General features: G+C 39.7%; 1 protein-coding gene across 2 annotated transcripts in view; it reads right to left on the bottom strand.

Moving 5' to 3' along the window:
• The window catches only part of mtus2a (microtubule associated tumor suppressor candidate 2a), a 63,368-nt gene that overhangs the window by 15,161 nt on the left and 30,771 nt on the right, over positions 1–17,436 (bottom strand). For both annotated transcript variants that reach the window (XM_084731253.1, XM_084731255.1), the window contains exon 5: positions 1,256–1,420. In XM_084731253.1, coding sequence (XP_084587379.1) covers positions 1,256–1,420 — 165 coding nt within the window. The remainder of the gene's footprint in view (positions 1–1,255; positions 1,421–17,436) is intronic.

Raw genomic sequence — 17,436 nt, 5'->3', positions numbered from 1 at the left:
AGACCTTTATTTTTTATACTTTGATGAAAACATGTATGATGAAAACTTGCTGTGTGTCTCTAAGAGTTGTTGGTTCAACTTAATATGTGCAGCTTATGGAACATGTTTCCACAAGTACAACTGAATTAATATAATTTATTTGACTAGGGGTTAATTTGTTCAGAATCATTACAGAATCTTTTTTTACAGTGCTGTTCTCCATCTAGAACATAAGCACTTGCTCTTTGATTTCCAATTAGTGACTATAACACCTGCTGTTTACCACTGACATTATAGAAAGCAGAATATTCCTGTGCTTCAGTACATACATGATACTGTACGTCATGTATGGCTTACAGGTTATTAATGTTCATCACATATGTGACAACAGCATGTGACAACAGGTCACAATCTGTTGCTTGTTGGAAACTGCATTTCTCTCTCTACATGCATGAAGCTGTATTTGGTTATGGAGATGAGTGAACTGTAAACACATTTTATTGTTCCTGCACAAACTGAAAAATACATTTTGACTGGATTTAGTTTGTACACTCTTAGAAATAAAGATGCTAACTACAGCCACAACGGGCTCTTCAGCTTGTCTTCACAAGACAAGCCTTTTTGGTTCCTGGTAGAACCTTTTATAACGGTTCTACCAGAGAGAGTTCTGCCTAGAACCTAACACAAAGAATTGTACCTCGAATCATCTGTGCGAGGCTTCACCGAGAAGCCCCTTTAAGATGTTCTACAGAGAACCCTTCTATGGAGTCCTGGTTTTATCCAGAAGCTTTCCACCTTCTAATCGTGACAAGAACCCACCCAGGGGGTTCTACCAAGATTCCTTTTATATACGAGGGGTTTTATCCAGGGGTTTTATCTTGAATCCATATTCAACAGGTTGTACCTAGAACACACTCAGAGAACCCCACTGTGATATGGAACAAAGAACCCTTGATGAAAGAGAATTTCAACAATCCTTGAAGAACTCCTTCTTCCAAGAATGGTTCTCTGAATGAAAAAGGTTCTTAATGGAACACAATGTCTTACAATGTTACAATGTTACAACTTTAGAACTCTTGATGAAGACTTTCTTCCAAGAAGAATTCTTCAGAAGCAAACTGTTCTGGGTAGAACCTCAGCCCTTCTGGAAGCTTGATTTCTAAGAGTGTACGGAGCCAAATTACAGAATCCTCACAAAATCTGACAAGAATGTTAAATTATTTCTGTGGCCAATGCAAAAATTGCATTCTGTTCTCCTATAAAACCTGTGACTGACCTCCAGGGGAGCTTCTCGGCTGGGGGGGCAGGTAGCGCCGGGGCAGGGCCGGGGTGGAGGGCGGCTGGAGGCTGTTGCTGCGACACGGTGCCCCTCTCTGGTGATCTGTGGACGGAGGGCCGGTGGTCACTCTGTGAAGAGGTGGCTCCTCGCTCACACTCGAACCTGGAATACACAGGATTAGATGGTACATATGTTAGGATATGTCTTCAGAGTAGTATTTGTAGTATCTCAAATGCCCCTTTGCTAGTCTTAAATTACGATCTGTATCTGGATAAGTGATCCAGATTGATGTATGAATTGCATTTACACCTATATAACATCCAAATATAGTCCAAGCTAGACTACCTTCAGATGTGGTCTGGCTCACATTCTGATCATGTTGACACCTTGCATTAACATGCGTTTTTTCTTATCTGGATAACTTGTCCCCATAAAGATTGCATTTTAATACTGGTGTGCGTGTTGTCTTTTTTGTAGCCTTTCAAAAACATAAAATACAAAAGCAAACGTGTGGGAAATGGATTAAAATTCATCTTTATCCGCTCTAATGTGTGCTGCCAATGTTAGCATGTCTAGCTAATTAACAGTACTTTACCTCCAGCCAAACTTGCGTTAGATACCACTGTGCTTCCTTTAGCCACATTAATGAGTGTATTTCTGTCATCTAACATTTACATATGTGTTGGGTTTGACTGTTCAGCTAGTGTTTGCTGAGATTTAAGCTAGTTTTTGCCTCAGTAGCCATAACATTACATCATGTACACAGCTGTTAGGTGGCTTTACATATTTAATATGCTCTCACAGGGCTCTCATTTTAAAATATCTTAAAAAGAAACATCAAAAAGTCAGCTGGAAATGGACTTTTCAGCTGACTCAAGGAGTTCAAGTATTAACTTACATTAGCCAGCTATACTAATGAAATCTGCTAGAGAGTCATCATTTTAGCTAACATATTCCACCGCCATCATCAACAAACGAGAGGCTGTTCTTGTTGACCTTGAGTTTCAACAGTACCAATTTTGATGTTAAATCTGCCACCGGTATCATTGTTCATGGCATATGTGCAGTTTGAGAATGGAAAGCTTTACAGGTGTAGCAACAGCAGCTAAGGAGGGCGGGGCTTAGCAAACGGCCAATCACTGTCTGCCTCCTTTTTCTCATCAAGTCAAGCCCAATATCACAAGTCACAATTTGGCTCACAATCTGTACAGTATACAACACCTTCTACTCTGTCGACACTATCAGGTAAGGAAAAACTCCAAAAACCCTCTTAATATCTAATCATATAGTTTTTTCTTCAAGCTGAAGGGGCTGTATTATGTCTGAATTTGGGTTCACTGGGCCGAGAAATGGTGTGTAACCTCTGGGTCTTGCTGCTGCCGCTCTCAATCATCCTTTTGTTAACCTGGACACTTATCCCGCGCACACACAGTCTGACACACATGTTTACATAGGGACACTTCAGCGCTTCCACATGAGCACACATACACAGAAAAACACAATGCGCACTCACACAGAACCGCACTGATCATCGCTCATCCTGGCCCACAGTGCAGCTATAATCTGTCAAACAACTAGTGGATAGTTCACACACTTGCAAGCACACACTGCGTCTATCCTGCTCATCTCCTCATCCCCGATCAATAATGACAGCACAGATTGCTCGCACTTACGCACCTTCTCCATGCGACAAGCGGGGGGATAAACAATCTAATGTAAAGCTGCCTGTAAGAAGCCATGAGACAGTGATTAAGATATGTAGCACAGCTTTCATCTCCCCGCATACTTAGAGATCAATGAATTTTGGAAAATAGGATGGCAAGAAAACAAACAAAAAAAACAGCCACTGTGAAAATTTAGATATCAAGTTCCTTTTGGTCTTCATTGTCTTATGTTAGAGCCAAGTCCCTCGGGCACTCAGGATTAAAATATTACACTGCAGGGAGTCTCATATATTCAGGAGCAGCTTTGTCATTTGTGTAGATTGTTTCGGTGACCAATGTGTTCCACCTCCCTGTGCATATACAAACAAGTGCAGAAGCACAAAACACACACATACACACACTGAGCTGCTTATAAACACATACCTTAATTTACTCCCTCCAGCATTTGCAGCATTGTACCAGTGTTGTTGTAAATAGCGAGTGGGAAGTTGCTTTGACATTGACTTATTCGGTGGCTTACAAAAAGGATTTGCAAGCACCATAGAAATGCGGGTTATAGTTGATCGCTTTCGTTTTCTGAGAATTTTTTATTTTATTTCACAAACAACAAAATAACCTGTCTCTCACTTGACAGAGTATGTTTGACAATTAAAGAAAAAGAATAATGTACGAAGACGATGAAGAAGGTGAAGGTGAATGTGCATATTACTGTAAGAAGCCAGGCAAGCAACACTGGTGCATGTATTATTGTAAATCCAGGATTTCCAGCTAATTTACCTTTAAAATGCATGCAATGTATTGCGTGCAACATATAAACATATATATATGCATATAAACCCATATGGATCAGGGGAACATATTAGGCTATATACCGTATAATTCATTCATTGTTAAGCCCTCGAGTTCCCTCTATTCCTCTTCCCATTCGTTCTTTTCTGGTGTCAAGGAATAACACTTGTTAAAGCATTTGTTTTCTGACGCAATTCTCTGAAAAGTTTAAAGCGTCTTCAGAGACCTGAAGTATATGAGACGTTTTTTTTCCTTCATATTATCCTCCCAGAAATTCAAATTTGGGCTTCATGGTGTGAGCTTTCCCAATGACACTTAAACACATGGAGCCAGGTATCAAACCTGTATCAACCCTGTAATCAGTGGATAATCTGCTCTGTGTCCTGAGATGCTGATGAAAGTAACTTTGAAAATGAAGATGTGCCTGAAAGAACGGACAATCAGAATTATATGTTTGGGTTGAGTGATCGACCGCATATTTCAAAATGAGAATTAGAGCAAGAGAAGGACAATATTTGCTCAGAGGTCATAATCTTGACAATAAGACAGAGAACCTCTGTGTGCACTGTACTGAACCTTGATACCACGACAACAAGGCGTGTTGTGTTTGGTCAGTGCCTGGTATTGAGCAGTCACAGCAGACTATGTGTAACAGTACATTACTGTATGCACATGGATATGCACTGGGCCCAGTGGGACGGGGGGCACACAGGACAGAAGTATTAATTTCTTATCTTCCTCTGTATTTTTGTCATAGACAGATCTGTAGTGATGATTGCTGCATAATATGATTGTTGATGTCCAATGTCAAGTCTCTCACATAGCCGCATCACCATACTGTACACTGGTTATGCATTTTACACTCCCAAAGCTTCAATCGTCCTCCCAGAGCTCCTCCAGGAGTTGATTAGCGAGGCTGTTTACAGTACAGTATTTCCTCCTCATTAACCACTCAAGGGCATGGGCAGTGTGTCCAGGGCAGATATGATATGGACTCTCTGCTCTGCAATTACTGCTGTCAACATCCTCTATGTGAGGACATCCGCAGGTTAGAGTCTTAAAGACAAAAACTGCAAATGCTTTGACTGCTACTTCAATTTTGCGTGTTGACACAGATCAATTGGCCTGTTGATATGAACAGAGGTGTGCTCATTAGTTATAGGTCAAATATGTACGAGCAAATTCCCAGAGTGCAGAGCAGAGACAGGAGGAGTAAATGATGACGCTGGGTAGTGTGAGAGACCCGAGAGTGAGGAATGCTGTCAATGATAAAAAGGGGAGTCAGTGGAAATTCAGGGGCTTAGAGAAAGAGAGAAAAAGGGATGAATTTCATTAACGGTGAAAGCTAGCTGATATGCATCACTGATTGGCAAAGTGCCAGCCAATGATGGATAACGTGAAGGGGATAGGAAGAACAAGAAGCAGGAAAGAAGCTGGCTGTATGGAATCAAGATGCAGCAAACAAAAGAGAAATAAAAGGATGGTGCTGCGATGGAGCCAGTGGCAAGCTCAGTGTGTTATGATGATGGATGAAAAATACCAAAGATATTAAAAAGGGACCATGAGCAACTAGAAGCAGCTGAGAACAAAAGACAGCATGTTTTTTCAGCTCAGTGGGAGGCCATTTTATTGGAGCAGCTTGTACCTCATATAGCAAAACTAATGCCAGTAGAATAATGCTGACTCTTATATCTCAGTCCTGCTCACTGAAGGAAGAGGAAACTGATATTGGAGCAAACTGTGCATTCTCGGACGTGTCTCTGTTAATACTTTTATTACAATGCCCTTAAAAGCATAAGTTAATAGGTAATAAGGCCATTGTAAGAAGTTTATTAACATTAATATGTGTTGATGCGACTATATAAGTGTTAGTAATAGCATAATAAACATGTTTATTGTTAGATTATAAGACATAGACTGCTTAAGAACATTAATAAAAACTTTATGAGTTCCTTATAAATGGAAGATTTGTACATACTTTTTATGCATTTCTGCTTTTTATACATTTAACTATGCATTCCATGGCAACTGGATCTTAAGTGTGAACGATTCTTATTAAGTTTAATAAATCCTTTATTTAGCCACAAAATGCACACTTAACTGTTAATAGTGTCAGTGGCTAATACTGTTGATGTAAATGTTAGTGTGAGTGTTAATAGTTAATAGTGCACAGTTAACTGCTAATAAATGCATAATTTAAATAAATAAAGCATGTAGAAATCTTAATAAAGTAAAACAAAAGACATTATAGCTAAGATATGTTGTAATAATATTATAAACAATTATAAGAAAGCAGAAGTGTGACACAGGAGCTGGAAAAGATGAAGCTGTCATGGGAAGAGGTACAACATGCTGCCAAGTATCAAACAGAATGGAAAGCCTTACTATATGTCCCATAGGGAATGAAGAGGAGTTACTGTGCTATTATTAACACTTATATAGACTTAGTAACACATATCAATGTACATCATCTTATAAGGGCCTTATTAACTATTAAGTAACACTAAAAGTGTTAACTTAAAGAGGCAAGTGTTAACTTAAAGAGGCAATGGTACCAGTTTTAATTTGATTGTTAAAATTCCACCTCAGAGGTGTTTCCGTTTCACTATAGCGTAAACCCTTCTGTGCTTGTCAGCTAAATCAGCACATTCTCATTCTGTAAAAGAAAGTCTCCTGCTGTCCTAGAGGATTTGATCATGCTGTAGTCTGTCCATGTTGATTACAGCACACGCAGCGCACACCCAGGTGCACAGCTTGCAGTGCTGACATGCCAAAGAAATAGCTCTTATTCTTCAAAAAACACACCGCTCCTGGGAAATACATGAATACTTTAAATTGTACTGTATATCAGCAGCATCTGGTACAAATGGACTCACTGGAGTATTTAGGGGACAGCTGATATGCTGGGTGGTGGGTTTGATGGAGGCAAGGAACAAATGTTTTATGAGCATTTCTGTGTTTAATACAGCGGTGGAAGAGGTGTTCAGATCCTTTACTCAAATATTCAAACATTTTCATAATGTAAAAATACTCCATAAGAAGGGGCCAATCTGACTTAACACATGTGGGTTAAATGACAGAAATGCTAATTATATGTCTAACAAATAAAACAGTGTCCAAAGAAATAAGCAAGTAACTATAGCTACAAGATAAATGCAATAGGATAAAAAAGTAAGTAAAGGTAGCCAAAAAATTATCAAAAAAGTACCCCAAAAAGTGCCTAAATACAGTGCTTCAGTAAATGTATTGATGTAAATGTATACTGCATTTGTATACGTTTGTATATTCTATGGTAGCCTACACAAGCAAAAACAATACAAAAACTAAACTAAATTAAACTAAACTAAACAGAAAATTGTGGTTTCCTTGCCTTTAATCACATGGGTTTCAAGACATTCCGCTCAATGTAATTTGAATAAGCAGTATGTGTTTTTTTTTTCCATATTATGTGGACATAAAGTGTGTATAGACACTCGTTTTATAATCTTAGTTGATGTTGAAGTCTGTGGATTGTGCATGTTTGATTAGACTAGACACATTCTCACAGACAGATGTCAGCACTGTTCAATACAGATGACGTTGCGTGTAATCAAGCTTGAAGATTGTATTCATCAGAGCCTCTGATTGGTCCTCTTGTTTATTAATTGTAGCTTCCTGTCAGTCGTTGAGGCTGGTTTAAAATGTCACTCTTCATCCATCAGTCGTAAAGTACACGGCGCTTTATTTCCTATCAGTATATATGCACACATCATATTGTCTGCATTATGTTTCATGTTGTCCCAAGACAAAACACTCACATTTTGCAAACATTTTGCCAAACTGTTTCCCCAAGAAATTTTGAGCTTCAACTACATGCAAATTAATGTCTGTGAGGACAACAAAATGTTTATGACAATTAAAATAGATTTGTGGTTTTGTAGTTCAAAGTTTTTAAGAAGAAAGAAAGAATCTTCAGTCCAAACACTACCATTAATGTGTGCATAACTGTTTGTTTTGAACAGTTAATTCCTCCCAGCAACAAAAGGGTCAGCAAACGCAAAGTACATAACTGTGCATCTGCAGTGATGCGTGTGGAAGTCAAGGTTAAAGCTGCATACATAAAGCGCAAAGTAATGGCCCTGCAGAGACCAGATCTGTGCTGCGGACTGAGAAATAGATTAGATGATAACAGTGGAGGTGACAGCAGCATCCACAGGCCTCCTGTCCTCTGTCAGGACCCAGATGTCAGGAGATTAAAGGTTCAGTCCAACCAGAAGGACACGCAGTGAAGTATTTCTCCTCTTATGGTCAACAAGAGAGACATTCCTCTGTGTTTGACCAGCATTTACAGAAACCAGTCAAATGGCACTGTAAGTCATGTGAATAAATCACAGACTTTTCGCTCTTAGGTGTTATTTTAGGACTTATAGTATAGTCATGCCTGGAGCTAAAGGTCCCCTCTCACTTAAGATCCAATAGTGCAGAATCTGCTGGGCACAAGAGTACAGCATCACTAACAATTAAAGGCTTATAGGACAAGGGCAAAAGTTATGAGAGGATTAACCCAGATCAGGGAAAGAATGAGGAAGTACAATTAGTTAAAGTTCTGGAACTGAAACAGGAGGCAGCAGAGGGACTTATGGGTGATGGTGAACATCTTTTAACCAGACGGCCTGGGGTCAAACCCCACTGGCAGCTCAAATCATTCCTGCTCAAGTGTCCTTGAACGAGGCACTGAGGGCCAGTTTCATAAGTGCCTTTCAATCAGTTTGCTTTGTGCTGCTTCAGATTTTTCTGCTGTCACAGAGATTTCTATAGAATTAAATTTTCTTTTCCATCACAGTCTTTCTTCCTGGGCTTATTGGCACCTGCTTTTTACAAACAGAGCTTTTCACATAAACGCTGCCCTCACAAACTATGTGAACGTTACTCCCTTAGTAAATTCAGCAGAGTGCACAATCACCAAGGATGTTGGCAGTAGGAAACACTAGAAAACCTAGCCAATGGATGTGTGGAAAGAGTATAAATAAAATATTCATTTACAAAATCTTCAAAAGCTTGTGCTTGGTGCTTCAAAGCCACAGGCTGAACTGCATTTCCAGTTGTGTATTTGCTATCCACACAAGGGTAGCACAATACTATGCTTCCATTACACTTTTCAAGTTGCAGTTTACATTCACGTCTGTCCAGACTAATATAGGTAGTGAAGACCACCAGGAACTTTTTAAATGTATTCTACAAAATGGAAATTCTCATTATACTGCATGATTACAGTGAATGAGTTACAGGGAGAAACATGCTTCACTCAGAGACTTTGACCTTTTGGATAATAAATGTCATCAATTAGATATTTGTGTGAAATTATTAGTGTATGAATCCTTGAGTTATGGCCAAAAACATGTTTTATGAGGTCACAGTGACATTGACCTTTGACCTTAGATTACCAAAACCTAATCAGTTCATTATTGAGTCCAGGTTGATGTTTTTGCCAAATTATTCCCTGAAGTTGCACCTTTTACTTTATTTGCATTCAGGTGGCAATTCAGGTGGCCTTCCTTATATGCAATAATTTGATGGAAAAGTATATGTATTTTTTTTTAAGTTTGTGAGTTGCATTCCAATTCCATGAAAACTAAAAAAATGGATGAAAAAAACCCCCCACAAAAAAAGACTGCCAGCCATATTGATACAAAAAAGCAGGGCAGAAACAGGTGTTACCAATGATACTAATTAAGGCCTTGTTCCATTTAGTGTAGAGCCTTTCCAGTGGGCCAACATGCACAATAACAGCACTCCAACTCTTGTTTGACCTAAATGGAACAGAACCTAAATTAGTATCATTGTTAACACCTGTGTTTATGATTTCATGTCAAAATGGCTACTGTGAAAATGTCTATACCTCAACATTTGACTGACTGCTAGATAAATTTCTAACAGATGGATACATAACACAACAAATGCAAGATAAGGCACCAAATATATTCTCTTTGTAGTCTCATGTCTTGACAAAACAGTTCAGTTAAGTCCTCTTCTTCCATCCTATCCTGTGTGCAGTCTCACTGAGATATTAGATATCTCGCTCAATTCTACCATGAAAGAATATTTACAGAGGTTATTGGCTGGTTTCGATGGAGACAGCAGAGCAATAAACTGAACCAAAGTGGAGCCTAAATGAAAACTGTGAGAGATAATATGAAAGCTAAATGTCCACAGGATGAAAACGTCATTTTTTTTGGCACTTTGGTTGGAAAAAACACCAAAAGCCTCCATGTACTGCGAAACAAAAAGTAATTTATATGCAATGTAGACAGGGATGAGGGTTGCTCAGTAGGAGGGAGGATGATGAAGATGCTGCCAGGTAAATTATTCGATTAAATGAGATGACCGAGGCTTTCTTTCAGCATAAAGCGCATTCACAGATTAGTTTTAACCCTTTAACCCTCTACTACAACAACTATAAGTGCACCTATCTTATATCTCTAGGTAGATTGAAGAGGAGGTTTCCACCGTTATCTGATTTTGACGCTCCTGTTTTCACATTCCCGATGTCTTTGTCAGTCTGAAGCATCAGTTAAGCTCATAACCAGTGATTAACATGGCGCTGGATAAAATACGCTGGGAGTTTATCAGTTAATGAACAAGCCCATTGAGCCCATCCCCGCGCTGTTGCTCCAGTAAGCCTCTGCCATGTTAGTTTTTCTCTCCTCAGCCGCAGAATGGCAGCCATATCTAATTGGCCCATCTAATTTGCTGCTCTACTAGTGTGTGTTTGTGAATATCTGTGTGCGCACATGCACCATAGAAACCATCTGTTCACAGTGAGCTAGCATGAGTCACACACCAGATCTGAGCCATGGCATCTGGGGTATGGCATCCACTCTCCTCCTCGCGCCAATCCCTCCATACTTCTCTCTTTCCGCTCTTTTTTCCCCCCTTTTACATTTTCCCTTCCTCCCTCTCGCCTCTGCTCATTTTGACTCATTGAATTTTGCTTTTATCACCACATCTCTCTTCAGCTCCTCATCTCCCACCAGCTATCGGCTCAGTTTTCCCCTTTCAATTTGCACCATTATTTCATTAAAGAAGGGAGAGATCGAGGCGAGAGTAGTCTAATAACAAAGTTTGTTTTGGCGATTGAGTTTCCATCATGGAGTCAGCATGGCTCAAAGGCACAGACTTCATCTGCTGGATTCTCCTATCAGCTATGTAATGGAGCCTGTCACTCACAGTGGAATTAACAATGTATACCCTTGCTTTCTTGCATGCACAAATGCTCACACACACACATCCCTGAACCTCCTTAGGGGGATGTCAGTGACTGGGCTGAAGAAAGGATTGGGTTAATGGCTAATCAATGTCATATGGAGTAACCTATAGCCCTCCAGATGCTGGACAAACACACACACACACACACACACACAGACTTGGATGAAAACCTATATGCAAACAGGCAATAAGAATCAATCAAGGCTGTACCAGTTTAGCTCAGCGTCTCCTTGGTTACCTCAGGACGAAGGTGTGTAAGTAATTGTTTCCAGTTTAGATCTTCTGTATATGTGATTTCTTTCACTCCAAGTAATTTACAGTATGTATGGCAAAGCTACAATAAAATGCTCCAACAATATTAAAGGGCTGGTACACCCAAAATTAAAAAAAAGATATATTCTTGCATACTTCTACATTAGTTTTATTTCACCAGATTAACATTTAAAAAAAAAAATGAAAATCTAAACAGCTCTATGCTTAAACATTTAAATAGCCACAACTTCCACTGAAACATGCAAGTTCTGAACTTTGAATAAGATACATCAAGTTTTTTACTGGGACTTCTTTCCACCAGAAAAACAGTCCCTACAAAAACGATTGTGTGGTTCAGAGGATTGTCCTGAATAACCAGGATATTACACTTGCTAACTGGCTTGCTAACTCATCATAAAGCACATTTCATGAGTGGGTGAATACTGTGCTGCTGGATGAGAGCGGCGCAGAGCAGTGGCTGTCACCCTGCAGACCATTACATTAGCAAAATAAAACAAATATCGCCCCAAAAATCATCCAAGAAAACTAACCGGCAATGGATTCAGCCCATCTTCAGTGGACAATATATTCGTCCAATCGCCAAACTCTACAGGATATTGTTTCTAGACAGAAATTATATGGTTGAATGTTTCAAATGTAGTTTAATTTTTCAGAGTTGTGAGCACCACAAACAAAACTCTGCATATCATTGGGGTGTAGGCAGATATCTCAAAGACTGAATGCTCAGAAACTGGAAAAACAAAACCATGACTAAGTGCATGGCTTACAAGGAATGAGTGAAAAGACATGTTTTCTGTGTATAATTTGAATGATCCAACCCCCGAATGCTGTGACTATGAATTAATGCTTGTACAACAGCCATTTTCCTCTCCCTCTCCACTCTCTTCTCCACAGACACACAACTACACATACACACATTCACACATCTGCACATCACCCATTGATCAGAGTCGGTTGACGAGCTCTGACAGCGGGGAATTACAACTCGGGGGACACTTCCTCTAGCCTTCTTTACTAGAGCATGGCAATGCTTTCCTCCCATTCACTCTATTCCTTAATGATTTCTCCTATCCGTATCATCCAGAGTCCTAATGGAGTCCGCTTTGCTTGCTGATCAATGGGGAAAACGAGCAACTGAGCGTGGCCTTTCTTCTCTCCGTTAGAGAAGGAGGTACTGGATTGCTGCAGCTCCCCCAACATCCTTGATAGAAGGATGTGTGAGAACTCATCTGTCAATCTGTCTCTTCTTTGATCTGAGGCGGAGCGCAGTGCGCGGGGCTAAGATCCCCTGGTGGTTGAGGAAAATCAGGTGTCGCAAACAATCACCACATGCACACCCGTACACTCACCTATGTGCACGCATACACAAATAAACAGAGGCTAAACAGAGACAGGCATTTGGTAATTACAGACTTAAGATTGTTTATCAACTCTTGTGACTGCTACTTAACTTTTCTGTCCTCATCGATATTTCACCATCTTGCTGCAAATCACAACATCAGGCTACAAATGGGTTTGTGCAGTCACTCAGAAAAACACTCATATTTCACTTCTGCCTAAGGCTACAGAATTTCAAGATGCAATTACTTTCAATAAATTAACAATATCTAAATTTCAAAACCAGGTAAGGCTTAAAGGGATAGCTATGATTACTTGTGGGGGTTGTATGATGTATACAGCGTATTGATAGTCAGTGTATTATCTACAGTGGATGGTGTTCAACAAGCCCCCAGTTTGGTGAACATAGAGGAGTACCAGCACAGAGGTTAAAGTCTGTGTAAAGCAATCATGAATATGCGTTCCATCAGGCTGTTGGAACTGAAGTGAGCAACGACTGCTGGGCTGATTTGAACTGAGAGAATCACTGGAGGTACATTTGTGACTGACTCTTAGGGATGGTCGGGGGTGGGGAGGCGGATTCACTGGGCTTATATAGTTCTGGGGAACCACGACCCTGTTGCGTCACTGAGCCATAGTTCAGGTCCACCCACAAAATCCTGGACACAGAAATTGTGATCAACAATTTAACAGTCTAACACAATTCAGTAATACATCGTTCTCAGTGTTTTCATGTTTTCAGCATCTATTTTCTGATGTACTGCTGTGGACAGCAGCAAAATGTATTTTCGCCATGTAAAAAAAATGGCCCAGTGTATTTAGAATATTTTCATTGCTTTGCCTTGACATCAGACAGTCTTTTCCAATGGGAAGCTTCCGTTATATAAGTTAAATATTGCTTTCACCAATGCAAAAACACTCCATTGGCAAAAACAATAATTTTACCTCACAGAACATGGGACTTGCTGGTCTGCTGCTTGGAGAGAGTAATATATGGCTTATATAGTGGCAGTTCCCTCTCAGAAAAAGCTGTCTGACATCAAGGCAAAGTGGTGAAAATATTCTAAATATACTGTGCACTTAAAGTTTTTTTTTTTTGAATTTTTAGGTGGCCAAAGGTGGTGATCCTGTCCAAAGCAGTATGCTTAGCTTTCTACTCTGGGACTACATTGCTTCTTTGCTGACCGCCATCTACTGTAGGCAATCCACTGACTATCCATAAATACCTCATACGATCCCAGTTAAAATCTTCCACATTATCCCTTTAATTTTGAATGAATTACTTATATTTTAGCTTTTGCCCATAAGAAAAAAAAACTGTAGCTTTAAATATCAAGCAGTATCAAAACATTGAAATTTGAGACTAAAGCTCTTGCTAATTTTTGGGAGCCTGTTCTGTGCAGCAGCATTTCCCAGTCCTGGTCCTCAGGGCCCCCTGCCTGGCATGTAGCTTTTAGATGTTTCCCTGCTTCAACACACCTGATTCAGATCAGCTCATCATCAAGCCTCTGCAGAAGTCTGAAAATGATCTGTTCATTTCAATCAGGTGTGCTATGGCAGGGACACACCTAAAACATGCAGGGCAGTGGGCCCTGAGGACCAGGATTGGGAAACGCTGCTCTACAGTATATAGAAAAGACAAGAACAGAAAGACTTTCAAAAAGCTTTAAAAAAAATTATAAAAGTTCCCCCAATTTCCCAGAGAAAGGTCAGACAAAAAGACATCAGGCAACCCTCTGGTTAAAACTCAATGAGTGTTTGCACACTGGTAGAGAGAGAGTGAGAGAGAGAGAGAGAGAGAGAGAGAGAGAGAGAGAGAGAGAGAGAGAGAGGGCGGCCTACATTCAAGCTCGCTTTAGTCTGTAAGGTTCAAATGGAGTGGAGGGTTCAAACGTCTCACAGCTAAAGGTCACAAGCAACACACAGAGTCAAAGTGGAGGTAAATGTTGCTGCTCTCTCTCCCCTCCTGCTTCTCTCACGTCTCACACACATATGTACAAACACTCACACACACACACTCACACACACACACACACATACACACACACACACACACACACACACACACACACACACACACACACACACACACACAGAAATGAACATCAAAGGCCCTTAATCTTTTGCCTCTCATGTCTATCACCCATGATTCCATTTTGGTCTCACCGTGCTCTGAGCAGCAGCAGGAAGAGGAACATTCTGCTGGAGGCGCTACTTTTAAAACTTCTCGTCTTTTGTGTTGTGCTGGCAGGTGTTCCTGTGCTTTGTGTGAGTGTGTGAGAGTGTGTGTGTGTGTGTGTGTGTGTGTGTGTGAAGTGTATTTTCACAGGTGTAATATAAAGTGGTCAAAATGCTATAGAGGTTTGGACTACAGGTGATAGGTTATCAAACTAAATCTGCATATCAATATTAATATTAATAACTATAGTGCTATTTATTTATCTATCAAGATTGTTTTGGAGTAAGTTGCCAAGTTTTGGAGATATCAGTCATAGCCACCAATGTTTCAAAAATGCCGCAAAAGTGCCCTAGAGAAAACAAGATGCAGTGCATGGACTATTTTCTTTCTACTGAACTACCACTGTATCACCGTGCTACCTTGCTCAGTGGTGCTAAAGTTACAGCTCAGCTGAGGAGGATGCCATTAATGTTTGTATCGTGTCATGAGTAAAAAATATCTGAATGGATAAATAGTACTGCAGGCAACAAAAAAATTATTTTGGGGTGAACAACAAGCAGCAGAGTTTTTTCTCTTGCCTGAATCTCATTTCTTTCCTGATATTGATATTTGGAGGGTAATTTATTTAGAAAAATACAATACAAATGATTACCTGCAGGAAAAGGAGGGATAGCCTAAGTATTGTTGATTATGTTGCATTCGTCTCCCCGACATCAAACCAAAACAGATGATCTGTCGATCTGCTAACTCTGTTAGCTAAACCACACTGGAACTGTACTGTGTCGATAAAGTGTCCTTATAACTTTTAATGACATCTTTATGACAAGTCCAAATGCTACCACTTTACTTGAGGTCAACGAAAATGTTCATGACACACTTATAATGGTATCATTGTCAAAACCGACCACATGTGACTGTATAATGTAATGGTAAAACATAAAGCTAAACATTTTCTTTAAATTTGATAATGTCAAGTTGTCAAAACAAAGACCTGTCAAACAATGTCAACTTGGCATTAAAAATTACATTATTGACAAATGAAACTTAATGACAACAGTCATAAACATTCATAAAGACTCCTTCATGTTTATGACAGATGTAATGACATAGTCATGAGTGTAATGACAGTATTATGCACACCCCTTCAAATAAAGTGTTACCAAATATATACAGTGTAAGAAAAAGAGCATGAGAAGGATGAGAAGCAGAGGAGTGTTGCATCTTCCTGTTGTGGCACACTCAGGCTGCAACTAACAATTATGTTCATTGTGGACTAATCTTGCTATTTTCTTAATTCATTGATTCATTGTTTGGTCACAGAAAGAGTAAAAATGCACATCACAATTCCTCAAAGCTCCAGTTGATGTCTTCACATGGTTTTTTTCAGCTTAATACCACAGAAGACAAAGAAAACCAAACCAAACCAAACCAAAACAAACAAAAATCAGCAAAATAGTTGCTGATTAATGTCCTGCTAATCGCTCAATTGACTAATCTTTTCAGCTCTACTGCACAAACGTATGCAAACACATTTGGTCAATACACAATGCAATTAGAGCACAACTCATTGATTAAAGCTTTTCTACTATAATGTTTTTACACAATCATAGAGAAACCGTTGATAAAAAAGAATAATAAATTAATTTTATAAAACAGATATGACAACCTTTTCAAAAATGAAAACCTGAACATTTACTACTTTTTGAAAAAAACACGTTCTGCTCTGGAGACCCAAGAGAGTTCTCTTTTCCCTGCTCCCCAGTATCTGAAAAGCTGCCTCCCCCACATTACTGCATGGTTTGCATTCATTTTCAACCAATGGGAGAGAGACGAGAGGGATGAAAAAAAAGTATGAATACAAAAGGGGGGTGAACGAGGGAAAGGACTGATGACATAACAGGGGGCTTGATGTGCGTGAGAGTAGAGGTGCTTACGTCAACTGTAACTGGGAGAGGAAGAACAAGCATTCCTTATGTAGGTCACATTAAAAACACATGCAAGCTACCAGAAATTCAGCCAACTAACCGACCAGCCTGCCACGCAGCAGTGAAATCACAACTGTAAGTTCACTTCCAGCTCTCCATGACTGAGAAAATTAAGAGAATCCACACTGTACTGTTTATCTCTGCTAATACTGACTGACTCTGCAACACAGACGCAGTTACAAGTCTGATAAATTACTGATGAGGCTGGGGAATGACATCATGTTGTGCACTGTTATTTTAACATACATTCAAGACAAAACAAGCTGAGCTGTCAAATGGGGCAATTCAGTATGAATCCATGAATTATCAGTGTTGCAGGAAATTCACATAATATTTTCTACTTTTCTAACAGTCATCCTGTCCACATTTTGGTAATATCACAGTAGCTTCACACTTTGCCCTTTCCTCGGAAAAGCAATTGACCCTTTCTAAACCCTGCTGCTTTCTCACTCTGTGCTCCATTAAAAGTCGCCCGTGCTTTGTACCTGGCAGAACCTCAGCCTTCCTTTCCTGTTTCCTGTACTTAAATAGACAATGTGCTGGGCTTGTCTGTGTTGAAATAAAAATATCTTTTTACCAAAGCTTCAAGATGTTCCTGGAGGACCTGTAAAAGCTACATATACATTACACAATACATTTGGACAGTCCTAGAAAATGACAAAGTCATGATGTAGTGGACTGTAGTGAGTAGCCTACATTAATCAG

The sequence above is a fragment of the Lutjanus erythropterus genome, chromosome 11 (assembly GCF_056507025.1).
Source record: "Lutjanus erythropterus isolate fLutEry1 chromosome 11, fLutEry1.hap2, whole genome shotgun sequence".
Taxonomy (NCBI): domain Eukaryota; kingdom Metazoa; phylum Chordata; class Actinopteri; order Lutjaniformes; family Lutjanidae; genus Lutjanus; species Lutjanus erythropterus.
This window is presented reverse-complemented; position numbering and strand designations above follow the sequence as displayed.